Below are 16,618 nucleotides of genomic sequence, written 5' to 3' on the forward strand. Positions count from 1 at the left end.
CTCCTTTTCCTCTTTCTCCTTAATCAGTATTTTGTCTGCTGGTCATATCCCCACTGCCAGTTGAGGCCTGAAGTGTATATCAAGGTATTGATGAGGAAATATTATTAGGAGGTTTCTTTTCCCCTTTGACAAGCCAGGATTTTAGACTGCTTAGATATTTCAGGCTGACACATGGATGGATATTCACAAGCCTAGCTTGCACCGTTTTTGCTAAGAGCTGTGTCCCAACATTTCTAAGAAACTTTGGTCTAATAAGCTGAGAATTCCCATCTAAGAAACACCAGCTGCATTTTTTGAGTTCAGGTCAAACGCTTGCTGGCATGAGAATCAAAGAGGAAAATGAAGAGTGGCTGATTCATTTCCGCTTCTTCCATTAAGTAAACAGTTGAAAATCTCATTCACAGTTACTTGCTTGTCCAAATACTACTTGTTTGAAATCATTTGCTGCTGATGTAAGACACAGCCAAGGAGAAGCCTCATTAAACTAAAATTCCTTCCTGCACTTGAGGTGCAGTGACAACACACGGAGAGCTGATAAAAGTACCAGTGCTGCAACTTGAATGACAAGCAAGGACTATACAAAGTCTTTAGTACCAACCCTCATTAAGCAAGGTATGCACTTCTTGACTTTCAAATGCACGTAAGAACATCATGAAGTTTGGGAGACGTAGCAAAATATCCTCTTTCACAAAAGAAGGTACTATTAATAACTAGCAATAACAACAACATTTCTGAGGTCTTCAGTTGAATAGTGGGTTCTTCTCAGGAAGTAACCAAGTGTTTGTTGCTATTTATAACGGCTTGTAGGAGCACCAAAGGAATGAAAATATACCATAAACTTTTGTACCTCAGGTAATTTTTTTTCCACCAGTGTCAAGAAAAGCTGATGTTGAAGTGCACTGTATTAAACCACGATGAATAATAAAATGCTTTATGCTTTCCAGATAATATAATGCTATCTTAATAACAATACACTGGGAACTCACGATTATTTGTGTTGCAGAGCTAAGTCCTACACCATGGTTTGTGTCAATTCCTTTTGCATCTAAAAATAACTTATGAAACAGTAATACAATAAAGGGGGAAAGAGACAAACATTATTTACTTACAGGAGTTTGCTTTTCTTTTCCCAAACGTGTCATTATCTCCAGACAGAGGGGAGTGCTTTGGTTCGCGCAAACTTCTCTCACACAGAAAATTATTCATTAGTACCTTCATGGTAATAATTTTAGCACTGTAAAGGAGATATCTTCGAGCTCTCTATGGGATCCAGCTCCATTAGCATCCAGTCTAGCAAGCCACAACAGCCTATGTTCAAGGCTTAGCAGCACAGGAACAGCTGCACTGAATCAGACAAAAAGCTCAGCTCCCCCAGTGCCTCATCTCCAACACCAGGGATAAGCAAATGCCCAGGGAAGAGCCCAAGCACAGATCTCAGGCACTTCTGATACCAAGCACAGTTTAAAAATATTCTGCAAACCTTAAGGACTTGCCTTCTCATGAACTTACACAGTTTTTCCTTGAATTATTGAGAGTTTTTACCATCTGCCATGTCCATTGACAACAAATTCCCGAAGTTTACCAGTCAGTTTATGAAAAATTATGTCCTTACTTTGCAAACACCTGATTCATACTGGTTTAACTTACCCATAACATTTGTACTTGAAGAGAAAATAAGCCAGCAATCCTTAACAACTATCTCTGTGCCATTTACAGTTTTGGAAACATCTTTAATGTTTCCCTTCTATACCAGATAAGCCACCACAAGGCATATTTTCTGTGCCCTTCAAGGAACTCCAATGTTTATAAAATAGGCTTTTCCCTCTGCCAAAGGGATTTCTCCCCAAAGACTTTGGTATAATTCAGATGTCCTTTTTATATTTTTTAGTATTTGTGAAGCTCAGATGTCAGTTCTACAGAAATGCACATTCTGGGATCTCTCCTGAAGCCTCGTTGACCCGAGCTGGCAAGGTGGTTGGCATTAAGTTTCCTGTCACTGTTCATAATTCATCAATCTGATCCTTGAATTCCCTTTGACTGCCTGGGTGAAACCTTTTGGTCCTGCTGATTTCTTACTTCTCCACAGCCACCTCCACAGTCCATTTAAGTAAATCTTGCTGGTGAGAACCTCAGAAAAAAGGGAATCAGTTGGTAACATACCCCATTTCCTCTACCACAGTAAATATGAATGTAGCAAATTCTTCTGGCTTTCCCTTAAAACTTGATCCTTGTTTGACCTTAAAAATGTCTGGCAAACTTCCCAATATATTTTGGAAAAAATTAAGTACTTTTAAGTTTCTTTGTTAGTTGCTGCTTAAACACCCCCCCCCCCCCCCCCCCCTTTTTGGTGGTTTGGCTTACTGCTTTTTTATATTTAATCTGCCAAAATCTAAGAATCTTCTCTTTCCTTTGGGAAAAAACTTCAGCTTTTCAAATTATAGCTTCTCCTTTTTTTTTTTATTACTTTGATTTCTCTTCTGTTTAGCCTCACCAACTTCTCCTTCTCAAGTGTTTCTGCTTGGTGATGTGTATTGACCCTGTGGTTCTGAACTTTTTTTTTTTTTATTTTTCTAACATAGTCCTCAGGCTGCCTGGAAAGATTTAATTCTCTTAGTTGCCCCTTATAGCTTCTTTTTAACAAGATTCTTTGCCCTTATGTAGTTCCCCTTTTTGATGTTGATTACCATATAATTGCCCAGGCTTTGTTTTTTTCCCTCTAGGTGCAAAAGGCAAGTAAATACATTTTTAAGAATGAGCTGAACGGAGATGGTACTGAGAGGTCCCTCAGACTGTCACTCCCAGCAAACCAACTGACTTCCTTTGTAGCACTCTAGAAACCACGTGTGTGAGGTAAGAAGGCAGGTTAGGGATATTTGAGAGCAATAGAAAGTAAAAAAAAAAATCCCAAGCAAAAATCATCATTAAAAAGCAATAGTGAGTAGAAACACTGTTGTGTTTCCCTCATGCCATCCCCCCCAGACACCCACACCCCCCCTGCACCCAGTCAGCTGGCCCAGGTCTGTGCCCTGAGCAGCCACGGCTGGTTCTCCTGCTCCCACCATGAGGATACCACAGTCTACCCCATCAGCTCTTCTTAACCCTTGCTGAAACCATTACAATTTCACCTTAAGAGTGACCAATGCCCTGTTTCTAAGCAGTGATAAACCAAAACAACGACAAAGCACATATGTACAGACATAGCACCCATTCCCTGGAGCCTGGGAGAAAGGGGTGGGCTGGGGGGGAAAGGTGTTTTTGGTTTTTGTTTCTTACCATCCAACTCCATTTTAACTGGACATAAATTGCATTTTCCCCTCACAGAGGCTGTTTTGCCTCTGACATTAGTTGGTGAGTGACTTCCTTATCCTCTCCTTATCCTCACCTCATCCACGTCCTGCTGAGGGGGGCTGTGTGAGAGTGGTTGGGTGGACATGGTCAACTCACCACAGATGGGCATGTGGCAACTCCCCTGAAGCATGGAAGGAGATGCACAGGAGAAAGACACAGGGTCCTGTACTAAGTGATAGACAAGGTTTTTTTTCTGTTTCCCAGCGTATAAAAACCAAACACTCTCATCTTTTTTTGTATTATCTTGATAATGAATGGCTTGTGACGTTCTTCCCTTGTAGAAGACTGTTCCCTGAAACCTCTGCTGCATAACACACAGAAACAGGTATGCATGCAGCTCAGCACACACAGCTGTGATGAAATTCTCTATTCAGTGCCCCACTAGCCAAAAAACCAGTAGATTCACCCCGTCTCCCAGTTCAATCATTCCCTGACTGGGTTACCCACCATTCAGAGCCCTGACATGGCTGCTCAGCCCCTCACCTGCTTATAGCAGGTTCATAAATGAGGGGCACATCAGGCAATCAGCTACAGCAGTTTCTTGGCTGTTCTCTGCTCCCTGTGGTTCTGCATCCTGCCAGTCCACTGCTTTTGCTCTCCTGTGCAAGGCTACAAATCACAGACTCAGTCTTTCCTACGTCTTAAATAAATAAATAAGTCTTGGAAAAAGTTTACTGTGGTTTTTTAAATAGTAAGTCTTAAATCTGGAAATCTTGTTTTAAGCAGCCAGACTCAGGTCTGAGAAATCCCTGAGATCTTCCTTGCAATAGGAGGTCAGACTACCTAAACCAAACAATGAATAATCTGTAATTCACACTAATAATAAAGTGTGTTAATTTATTAGTATTCTTAATTCTTTCCTGCTATGCCTGTCAGAACCACAGTCTCACTTATCTTGTCTCCTCCATTTGAGGAGAACACCAAAGAACATTGTTAAGCTCCTTTAAAAGTTTGGTGTTTTACCCTGCCAGCTTACAGCACACACATGTTTTCGGGGTACTGTGTTGCTATAAATGTGGGGCAAAAATGCAGATATTTAATGAGCTGGTGCTCCCCATGACACTGGGTGTTTCAGATAACATCTGCTATACATATTCTGGAGTTGTGAAGCAGAGTAAGTGTGATGAGCATGACTTGCACTGAAGGAGCAATACTTATGTGTCTTTTTGTGCTCTATTACTTATGGTTGATTCAAGACCTCTATAATTTTGTGTGTAAGTGTAGCTAATCACTTACCTACAGAAACTGAAATATCTAAAAGACTGGGCATCATATCTTCTCCCAAAAGTTTTTTTCTCATGTTTTAACTTCCAGTCTAGTACTCAATTAGAATTACCAATGCTGTATTTCAATTTTATTTATTATTCTATTTCCTGGGCCTTTTTATTTTAGAATGTGTTTCTACCTGAGAGTGAGGAAAAGAATTATTTCAAAAGGCACACACATGCAAAATGGATTTAACGAGCACTAAAAATGCTGCATGTAGTTGTTTTTCACACTGTACTTTCTGCACTTTTATGGGTAAACACTGCAGAAAAGGGACACTTAAAAAAGAGGAAAAGCAATTATTGAATTGAGCCTATTAGGTAATGTGATTATTTTACAGAACACTAAAGGGGAAGTTCTTAAGCACTGCAGGAGGCTTTATTGTAAAGTGTAATTTTCAGACAGGTACTAATGCTCCCACCTGTTTCTTTTTGTGTCACACTTTTTATAACACCGATTTCCCTACTCCCTGCAAAATTCTGGGAAAAAAAAACCCCAAAACTGTAGAAGGTCCCAGCTGTGAAAAGAAGATACAACCCCCAAGACGGACAGGATGTTTAACACAAACTAAATTTAATCTATTAAACATACCAGCTGTATCTCAGCAAAAATGTTACTCACTTTTTAATATATCATCTACCATATCATGGCATAATTTTACAATGAAGGCGTAATGTCAATGAAAAATTGGTGTAGAAGGTTACAAGAATATTTACATTATCCTTTAAAATAATTGTTTTTTTCTTGGAAAGACAAACTATCTATCTGCACAGTTTCACCAGGCAGATTTTTTTCTACAATGTGATGCTCTTCATAAGATCTTAGAACATTGTACTGAAAATGAGCACTCAGTAAACATAGCACGCAACATATGCATGCTAAATCAAGGCAGGAGATCTCATTAGCATGAACTCCTTCAAAATAAAAATAATTTAAAAAACTGGTCAACTATCCAAAGAAAGTAATTGCAGCAACGATGGCAAAGTACTGGCAAATGTTGCCAAGTTTGACTTCAACAGAGATTTGGGCTGGCATCAGTGACCATTAGCTAGAGTTATTTTATAACTAAGCTGGACATACGATTTGGATGCTGAAAAGGTGCACTGTTGTTAACAATTATGTATATTCCAACCTACAAAACTTCTGTCACTCACTACGTGATCAGTGTTATGTTGCACACGATATATTTTTTCTTCGCCTTCCAGACTGAAAGAGCTTGAATTGTAGTGTTTGATACCAATAAAGCTTTCTTTATTTATACACTGCTGCCTATGTGGGTGGAGAATGTAGGTGCTTAACCTACAAGTCTGGCTGACAATAAGACATTTCCACGTGATTGACAATAACCACGGGACTCAGAGTGATTAACATCAGCCAATATGGAACATATCTCATCAGAACAAATTAACAGTAGGTTAGTTTGGAGTTAACAATTACCTACTCAAATAGAATAAGTTCTTCTTGGAGAAGGGGAAGCTCACACTTCTCCAAACAGCAAAAAATATACAGACGGCCTAAATAGGATAAAGATACAAAGATGAAAAGGCAGCATCTAAAAAAAAAAAAAAAAGACAAAGGAGAAACATTTCAAGAAACTAGAACAAGGGTGAAAAGACAGACAACACAGAGATATCTACTGCATTTGTAGGAGACAGGCTGTATCTAACTGCTGAACAAGACAAATTCAAAGCAAGACAACTCAGAATGGACAGAGAGCAAGACAAAAGACATGAACAGAAGAGCCTGAGCTATCCTGAGAGCTGTTCTCCAGTGATAAGGAATGCAGGGCTGGGAACTGTAAGGAGGGTTCCTTACCTTTGTCCAAGTCTACACCCACAAATACAATACTTATTCCTATATACGTAGGCATTTATTCAAGTATATATTTACAGAATCTTGCCCAAAGCTGACATGTGTGACATGTGCCCCTGGAAACTTAAATGTAAACTCAGTGTTTCAGAAAGCATAAAATAGACAAAGGAAGAAACTTCAGTTAATGCTAGTTCTGGGATCAAGGCAAAGGACACAAGGGAGACTCCCAGTTTCTCAAATGCACAGCAGATTTGTTCAAAACCATCCACCTTTCTGCTAAGACAAAGATTGTCTTGATCAAAATATAAAACAGTGGAACTCCAGTACCTAACTTCCCTTAATTCTTTTTCACCTGCTTGATTATAGCTCTAGGTGGTCCTTTCCAGAGAAACCTGGAAAAAGACTCCTATAATTCAGGATTTCTGCGAGCATCTGAAGCTTAGGAGAGAAATACTTTGATACCACATTCATATTTTGCTAGAGTAGTATTTCATCCTGGATATGGGCAAATTCATCCAATTTTCCAAATCATTAATATTTATTGATACTGCCTGAGCATCCAGCTTGGGCTGTGGATTCATTCTGCATGGTGATTTATAAACACAGGAACATGCATGCTTTTGCAGATTCATTATGATAATTCATATAGGCGGAGTTGATACCAGCATTTCTTTCTAGGCTGCTAGGTGCTCACGGCACAATGCAGATAATATTCTGCAGTGAATTAAATTTATGTAGAAAACGAGATCATTTCCTACGAAACCTCCATCTCACCTGCCAGAGAAGCTGGGAAGTGTATCATGTCAAGGCAGGACAGAAAAAATTGTACACAGACAAAAACTGGCCGTCAGACTAATGATTCAAAATCTAAACCTGCCATTATGAGGTAGTTTTAAAGCAGTATTGGCAAACTACCTATATACCAAAATGTTAACAGCTGAATGCCAAGTGGGTTTCCACAATTTTCTCCCCGAGGTTCTGATTTCACTCTTGAGCATAGGTTTGCAGACATGCTAAGAACTCACTGTTCTCATCAAACCAGCTATCTTCTGAGGGTGATGCTATGTCACTCCAAATACTCTCGGGAAAATGGGAACTGTGTTCAGTGTTAGACACAAAATATATGTGACCTATTTGTCAGTTTTGAACTTAGGATTCTTTTCTGCTTCAGTTCCCAGCTGTAAATTCGAGGCAACTGAATAACCTAATCATCCACAGGTGTTACAAAAATAAACTTTTTTTTTTTTTGCTTAGTATTTGCTTAGTATTTGCTAACTTCTCAGATACTATGGGGAAGAAACGTGAATACCTGTGAAGGAAGGACACTATTCAGAGGGACTTCCACAGACTGGAGGAACAGGCCAACAGTTCCTTCATGGGAGGCAGGGAAATTCAGCAAGCACGGATGAAAAATCCAACACCTGAGATGAGAAGAACCTGGGAGTCCTGGCTGACAGCAGGCTAAACTAGAGCCAGTTCGAGTCCATCCTCCACTGCTTTCAGGTGACTGAATACTAGTTAACTTCACTAAGTTTTCTCTGGTTCACCTGGAGCCCTGTCAGGTCCCTCTCAAATGACACAGCCACTCTCTGGGGTCACTGACAGGATGGTGGTGAGTATTTCTCTGTTGTCATTAGTAGTTTTTTCCAGCAGCCTTTTCAAAATGTTTCTCTCACTCAAGGGAGCCTTCTTTAAATAGGTACTAGAAAAGACAGAACGTTCTGTGGAAATACCATACACATAATTTACAAAAACTTTATAGCACAAGCTTGATTATTTGGTGCACCCTCATTATTAAAAGTGACCAATTTTTCTGATATTAAAATGTTTAGTTGTCTATATTTTATACTACTGTGTACATATAATATTAGTGTCTATTACTGATTGTGCTTTTCTCTATAACTTTTTCGTGACCTTATGAATAATGTTATTCTAATGAAGAATACCTATGTGAGTTTTCTGAAATAAAAATCTTCCCTATTTATTTCAAACAAGGCCAAATATTCGCTTTACATTAGTCAACCAAGTGTACTATGATTCCCCTGAGCTGCATGGAATGGAAAGACATTTCTCTAAAGCACACAGGAGACAGCTAACTCTCTGTTTCCTGTGCCCTAATTATTCCATTATATTTTGACGTCCTTACTGCTGAAATGACACTGACTTTAAAAAACTCACATATTTCATGCATGCTTTGATGACAGTACTGACTAAGAATATAAAATACTGAACCTTTCTTTCACTATGGGACAGTTTTGAGTTTACTTTTGGGGCAGTTTTGAGTCAACAAGGCTATATTGTTAAGACATAACAGCGTACAGAAGTTACAGATTTCAATAAGAAGACATTGGTTTTTAAAATATTTTGTAAGTGCAGATGGCTGTAAATGATCATTTCGTTCTTTACTTTTTATTTTTTTACAGCTATCTGATGTTTAATTTAAAATACTCAAAATATTGTCAGGCAATAGGACTTCAGAAAAGTATAGACATTGCATAAAAGGGATGTCTATGATTTCTGAAGTTTAATTACATTTCTTTCTTTGGAAAATAAACAAAGCCTATGTAAATCTATATTATGCTAAAAAAAGATTAAATTAAGAAGAGCCACTGATACTCTATGGATATATTAGGCAAGCTCATTTACTAAAATGCTATAGACTGACAACTGTCCAGGGATCCAGCCAAAAACATTGGAAAAGACAAAATAGCACTAAGGATTGAAAAGGCAATGAATTAGCTTCAATTTGGTTTGAAAGTATACAATACTATGTCCTAAAATGGAATTATATTGAATAGTGATACCAATTACAGGGTGTCTTGACCTAAGTTATGTAGAAAAAAGGCTAAATATGTTTCTACCTACAATTTGACAAAAAAACCAACCAACCAACGAAAAAACCCAAACCTGGACATCAATATTATCAAAATTGTCAATAAGGCTGAGAAACTATCAACCAAGTCTTGCAAAAGGCAAGACTAAGGTAGCTGTGGGAATTTTTCCAACAGAAAACTCTTAAATTTGGTCTACAAACTGGGCATAAACCAATTAGACAACAATCCCCACAAATGCTATATCTCATGTTCCATTAAAATATTACAGATAATAAGGTATGTTTCTATAGTGAGTTAAATTTATCTGTGCTAAACTGATGAATATATTTCCTTTATTCCTTTGCACCAACAGAAAATTTTAATTGAAAATATCATATCTTTATGCACATAATATTCCAAATTCCGGCCTTCTACTGTTGCTCAGAATTGATGCCCTAAATGCCACATGATTGGAACAGAACATCAGCAAACCCAGAAGTGTATATCCATAAGTGTAACAATGTCTTTGGGGAATACTCAAGCTTTGATGCTAGATCCTAGAGTCAATAAGCAGCCAGAGCTGTGTATGGAAGCAAGAGGCAGGTCTTTTGGAAGGCAGTGGATGATGAAGAAGTTTCCTTCCCTCCCCATCCCACCATTGCATTCTGACTCAATGCTGTGGTCACTGTGCCATCCCACCAGGTGGGAGTGGTGTCATGACACATGTCCCATCAGAGGCCCAAGGGGCAAAGCCTCCTCAGTGACCTCCTCAGCAGCTCTCAGGCAGCCCATCTCATCTACAACACACACTCCAAAGGGAACTGGGACAGAATCTGTGAGGATCTGCTACACTTTATTAGTTGCCAACATGGCCTGCCTCTGCAAAACCATCACAGAACAGGCAGGAAAACCTGGCCTGCTCTTTTTATTGGTATCATCACACTTCTACAGTGCTTACCCAAAAGAAGGTAATTTTCAGCTCCTGCCTTGAAGTAATTCCCCTAACAGAAATAAGCACGGGATGATGACCAGAGTCAGAGCTATTCTCACCCTCACAGTGATGAGCAGAGAGATAAAACAGCAGTAACAGAATTCATGTATCCTGTCTTACACCCTCTCATGTTGCCTCACTGAATCACTCAGAATGGCCCGCTCACATTTCCATCTTTCTCTCCACCCCATCCCCCCAACTTCTCCCCCTTAGCCCACTCTCAAATTCCCTGTTCCAACATTGGTATCTGCACCGAGACCACAAATGTCAAGTGACACAAATCCATTCATAGCAATCAGGAACCTCAGAGTCTGGGATAATTCCAGCTCATCTCACACATTGTGACAGTCGATGCCACACAAGTGTCTGAGGACATTTTTTCTCTTGTCTGAAGTCATGGTCAAGTGAAATCTCACACCCTAAATCATGAAACCTCAGCAGGGCCCTAGTTCTCCAGTTCTAACACAGTAAACAGTTGTTCTTTGTCTTTCTGCTGTATCTCTGGAAGATGCTGTTTCAGCAGGAGATGCAGTGTACAGTTGATTACCCAGAGGTGTTGGCCTGAGCAAATCTTCCTTCCTATTTCCTGCTACAGGACAGTAAATTAGGGAGTGCTTTTCCTCAGGACTGTGTTGTAGATTGGAAACCCACAGTATTGGTGTAACTGTGATATACATGGTTTGAGGAGCAGAATCCCTGCAAGGAGGAGCTTGGTGATGAGCTGTAAGATGGGGTGTGTATGTTCTAGTTTTAGCCTCATTCTGCTTTTCCCTTTTGGGAAAGAATTACTCTGCAGCAGCTATCAGTATCATCAATGTCACCACAGCCACTACCTGGCTTCATTCTTTATCTGTTTTCATCTCAAATGTCATTTTGAAGCCTGGGAAAATTGCTCTGGGATACAAGAGAAATGCACCTATAAGTAAGTGTTCATTTACTGGTATGATTCACTGCTGCCTACAGGAAACCAGAGAGACTACTGCAACTGTGACAAAGTTGACACTCTATAGAAATTAACCCATGGTGGGCAAATGGCTGTGAAGGACCGTGGCTGGCTCTGAGCTCCTCACGAAGCCCAGAGTTCATCACTTACCTTGTGACACTGACATTTTTGGGCTCTGTGGAGCTCTACAATTTTTCTCTCTCTACAAGCCACAAGGTAATCATAATGCAGGTTGGGAGCATGACATTACTGTTTCTCATGCTAAGCAACTGCAAGCTGCTCCCAGGAGGATGCCTATTTATTACTGGCTCTGCTCCCTGAAAGAATGACCTAATGAAGCAATACAGAGCAGCTGATGTTGGCAGTTCCTGTGGCAGGGACAATTAGAGGTGCATTTATTGGCAAAATATTTGTGCCCCAAAGGCTGCCACACACAGGTGCCCTGCCTTGATAATTCTCTGATGTGAAGTTTTTATTTGGCTGCCCTTTCAAAACCACATGTGAGGTTTGCATTTGAATCCATTAAGGATACAAAAGAGTTTTATTTTTAAAAAAATAATAAAACAGTAAACATCTCAATTGAAGCTCCATCTTAATTACTATGTTTTAACAAGAGCCTCCTAGTGGTATAGAGTATACCTATAATATTATGTGTGTATGTCAAGGAAAAACATAACACCTCTGCAGTTTTTTTATTGCTTTCAGAAATGATTAACAAATAGAGAGGTCTGCAAGAGAATCTACTACCTGAGAATATTAATTATCTCTTTTATTAACAGAGCATGCAGGGGTTGGCTGGGATAGATTTAGTTTTCTTCATACTACCTAGTATGGGGCTGTGTTTTAGATTTGTGCTGAAAACAGTGCTGATAATGCAGGGATGTTTTCCTTACTGCTGAGCAGGGCTTGCACAGAGCCAAGGCCTTTTCTGCCTCTCACCCCACCCTAACAGTGAACGGGTTGGGGAAGCACAAGGAGCTGACCCCAACTGACCAGAGGGATATCCCAGACCATATGACATTAATGCTCAGTATATAAAGCTGGGGAAGAAGGAGAAAGTGGGGGGCATTTGGGATGACAGTGTTTTCCCAAGTCACCATTATGTGTGACAGAGCCCTGCTTTCCTGGAGGTGGCTGAACACCTGACTGCCCATGGGAAGTAGTGAATGAATTATGAAAATGTCATTATAAGCTGTAGACAAAAGGCAAGATGCATCTTACCAAAACTAAACCAAAATTAAACACAGATATGAAATTCGATGTCTCCATTTAGACATCTACTTTTGGTATTCCAACATACAGATCTCTGACTGAATTAAGTGTTTAAACTCCATGTATTCAGCGGAAAGGAAGTAGCAGAGGTCTGGCTCAGTCTGGCTCTTCTGCAATTGTCTAGTGTACAGCAGAACAGCCATGTCATAACAGTGCCTAAATCTCTCCACTGAATGCAAAGGGAAGCCCGAAAAGAGCTGCTCAAATGTAAATTTCTACTGTGCAGCTGTTTGAAGACAGTTGAAATGATTCCTCACACTCTGAAACTGAAAAGCATCATGCCTACTTGTTGCAATACTCAGATGATTTCACTGGAGGACTAGAACCCCCAGTTGCTATTATACACACATTTCTCCTTCCTCCCATACCAATTACATACCAATTACATACAGGTTGAATCTATCTGTCTGTCTCACAAAACTAAAAAAAAAGAACAGAAAGAAGAAATGAACCCATAGCCTTCACACTTCATTATTTAAACCGAGTTTCAAGGGCCAAACTGCCCCTCCCAACAACAAAAAACAGGTAATTAAAAATATAAAAATACATAATGACTGCCTTACTTCTAATCTTTTTCCCTACAGGGAGTGCTAGATGAATATCAATAGTGAAAATCAAACACCTGGGGCTAGAATGCCTTTAGTCTATAAAGAGAGGACTTTCATGTAGTTGTACCCTGTTAAGTCAAGAGGAAAACACTGAGACAGGAAAAATCCTAAGTATCACCTAGCCAACAGTGCCCTCAGGGCAATCAGAGCTGACCTCTTTCCTAAAATTAAGCACTTGCACATCTTCTGCTGATTATGAAAATACTGGGGAAGCAGACTCTGTGCCTTGTGTTACCTAGGGGAATGCTCAAAGTGTATTAGGTAAATGGATAATTCCTTCTCCTTCAAGCTTCTTATAAAAGCAGTAGATGTTTCACAACTGATTTTTGTGTTACCTGCAGAGGTGTCTCTCTCAGAAACACACACTATGTCAAAACTGCATAGGTAAGCAGAAAACCGATTACATTGAGCATCATTTAAGACTCATGGACTAATCATGTAAGACTAAACCAGTGTTTTGGTCTCGAGCAGGGAAGAAGCCTGATCTAGATGCTGAGTTGCTCAGCCCAGTCAAGATCTGGATGGAGGAGTTGCTTTAAAATGATGCAGACATACAATATAAAAAAAGAAATGTACCTATGGAGTTCAAATGATGCCAGACAGAACTCAGAAGAGCTTTTCAAAGTAGAAATTTTGGACTTAAATGCTTGATTTGACCTAAATCTGACTTCAAGCTCCTATGTAAAGCAATTCCATAGTCACTAAATTTACACCAGGGAGAAATTCAGCCATAAGTGACATGATTTTTGTCATGCAATTTGCACCTTTTCTAGATCCAAAGTATTACTGCATTACCATTTTCAAGACCTTTCTAAAGCTGTGTATCATCATCCCACTATATATTGATATTTTGAGCAGAAGGTCAATATTTAAGAAACTTGGTGCATATTAACTTAATATTAAGCAATTAAATTATTTATGCAAATTTATGAGTAACTATATAACAGCTCTTCTGAGAAGATACAGTTTTCAAGAGTGAAGTCTATTTAAATAGTAGATTCTGTACAAGGGCTAGTCTTTGAAGATCTGTCTTTGAAGATATTTATGGCAGAGATGTTAATTTTCAAGTAAAACAATTTATATTCTTAAAGCAGGCTACATCTTTCCAAATTCCAAACAGGTGGTCAACTTGCACATATCATTAAACTTCAAATTCCCCTGTAAATGACAGCCAAAGCATCCAGTAAGTTTAATATATTTTCTCTGAGGCCAGCTGATGCAGGAAGATTTTCATGAGACATTTTCTCTTCTATCATCAGTTCAGTGATGTAAACAGTGACTGATTAAGCCTGCACTCCTTTCAGGTTGATTTACCTGACCAGAAAAAAAAAAAAAAAAAGTATCTCACAGCTGGAATTCTTCCTAAAAAACTAAAATAGATGACAAAATAAAAGACCAATCCTCTATAGACACTTAATGAAGACAGGCTTCAAGGGGTTTTCTATACCAGAGATTACTTTACACCCCAGGATGAGACAAAACCAGAAGATTTCTGCAGTTGAGGATTGCAGTCACAGCAGAATAAGTAAAATAACAAAAAAACATATTACTTGTTAAATCACTTACACTGGTTTTCCTTTGGATTCACAAGTCAAAATTATAGTTTGTCCTTCTTCAGGCCATGAATTGGAAGAAATGATTTTAACTAAAGGTGTATCTAGGAAGAAAAAAATAGACAACTTGTTGATATACACAAAAAATATTTATTATCTAAGAGTACATTCTTCTCTATTTACAACAGACTAAACCATAGATTTAATTTACACTCGGAGACAGTTTCATATGGAGCCTTGTGCAATTTCCATTGTCTTCAGGAAGGTAATAAAAATGACCAGTGTGACTAAACCAGTAACTTTTTATATCCCTAGGAAATACAGATAGAAAGCATATGTATACTCAGAGGAAATAACTTTTTTATTCCTGTGTTTAATGCAAATTCTCCATATGACTATTCCAAAGTCTGATATCTAACAACAAAATAAAATATATTGAGGATGAATAACAAGTACTCTGTGCAATTGTTTGTCTATTTTCAGGTTGATATGATGGAATGCTGCTATTAGAGGAATGAATGCAATAGTATACATTTGAATAAGAACCCTCTTATTGTTGCAGAAGCTTGAAACTCATAATAAGAAAGCTACAATGGGCTTTCAGATAAAATACCTTGTTACAGACATTTTACAGGATATTATTTCTGAAATGCAATAATGCTGCCACTAAACCAGAACATTTTTTAAATAGAATTTGCAAAGAGAGTGTTTCAAAAATCTGCATAAAGCACCAGAGAAAAGTCTGCAATCTGTTCTATAGGATGGGATTGGTTTTATAGTTTTAATTGCAAAAAGATACATAATAAAGCTACGGTGAATTCATGTAGAATAAAGCGATTGAGGTAGATATTTAACTTTTAAAAAATTTTGCCAGCTGGCTTGAAAGGATATACTCTCATAGTCAACACAGGAGTTTAAGGGACACCTATTATAAAGAACAAAAAAGATCAAAAAGAAAGGAACATCTCTAACAACACATTTTTTTCCTTAGGAAGAAGTAAAAAAAAAGTGAGAAAAATTCCCAGGTTCCGAATTTCCACAAATTCTTTTTTTATCCATATTTTCCTAATACAAAACACTTTAACCTGCAAATCTAGGGTATCTAAGTTTTGTCTCATCCAATTTGCAATTGCTGTTTTCATTAGTAGTGACATGACAGATGTCCTGTTATTAAGCAAATGTGAAGGAGCGTGACAAAATGACTCCACAAAAATCAAATGGCAAAAAAAAGAGATATGCTGTAACAATATAGTTCTTTACTGAGATGGCAATAGTCCTGTTGAGCCCTAAGTGGCATATGAACAATTAAACAATTAAAACAATGAAAAAAAATTTTCCAACTTCTGATTTTTATTTTTTGGCATGTATCAGCATGGCATAAGACAAAAAAAAGGGTAGTGTCGACTCGTTATAATTCCACTGAAAGTATTGTCAGCATCATTTAGCTTGCCAGTACAGCTGCACTAACCTTAACACCAGTAGCAAATCTGTTCCCCAAGTTCATATTTTTAAGGACCCTGCAAGCCATTATGCAGGTGACTAATCCTTTGGAGGTCATGCTGGCATTCGCTTCATTTCTAGCACATGCTTAAGGCACTGACCTCAAGTGCCTTAATAAATCAGGGCATCAAGTACTTCTGTGATTTCAGTGGTGCTGTTGAAGATGAATAAATTACTCTCTTGACTATACATTGAACCAGAGGAGCAAATTAGTATCAGAGAGGAATACATGAAGAATTTAACTGAGGGAGGGAGACAACTAATGCAACGAGATAAAGAGGTTTCCAGAGAAATACGAAAAAGAGATAAACTTTGACAGAAATAATCATGACAGCCACAGGTGAAGAAAGAAAATAAAGGCCCATCGAGCTACAACTACTGCCTTAAATATTTAAGAAATTATCAGCATTTTATGCAATACTGTAAATGACCCGCATGAAAAAAAAGAGGGGACTTCAGACAATTAAGCTTTCATTCGCATGGATCAATGCAGTGCTGTTTCCCCCATCTTG

General features: G+C 38.5%; 1 protein-coding gene across 3 annotated transcripts in view; it reads right to left on the reverse strand.

Moving 5' to 3' along the window:
- Positions 1 to 16,618, reverse strand: part of CADM2 (cell adhesion molecule 2) — a 610,491-nt gene that overhangs the window by 81,252 nt on the left and 512,621 nt on the right. For all 3 annotated transcript variants that reach the window (XM_064643962.1, XM_064643960.1, XM_064643961.1), the window contains one exon: positions 14,620 to 14,710. In XM_064643962.1, the coding sequence (XP_064500032.1) occupies positions 14,620 to 14,710 (91 nt within the window). The remainder of the gene's footprint in view (positions 1 to 14,619; positions 14,711 to 16,618) is intronic.

The sequence above is a fragment of the Pseudopipra pipra genome, chromosome 2, assembly GCF_036250125.1.
Source record: "Pseudopipra pipra isolate bDixPip1 chromosome 2, bDixPip1.hap1, whole genome shotgun sequence".
In the NCBI taxonomy this organism is placed as follows: Eukaryota; Metazoa; Chordata; class Aves; order Passeriformes; family Pipridae; genus Pseudopipra; species Pseudopipra pipra.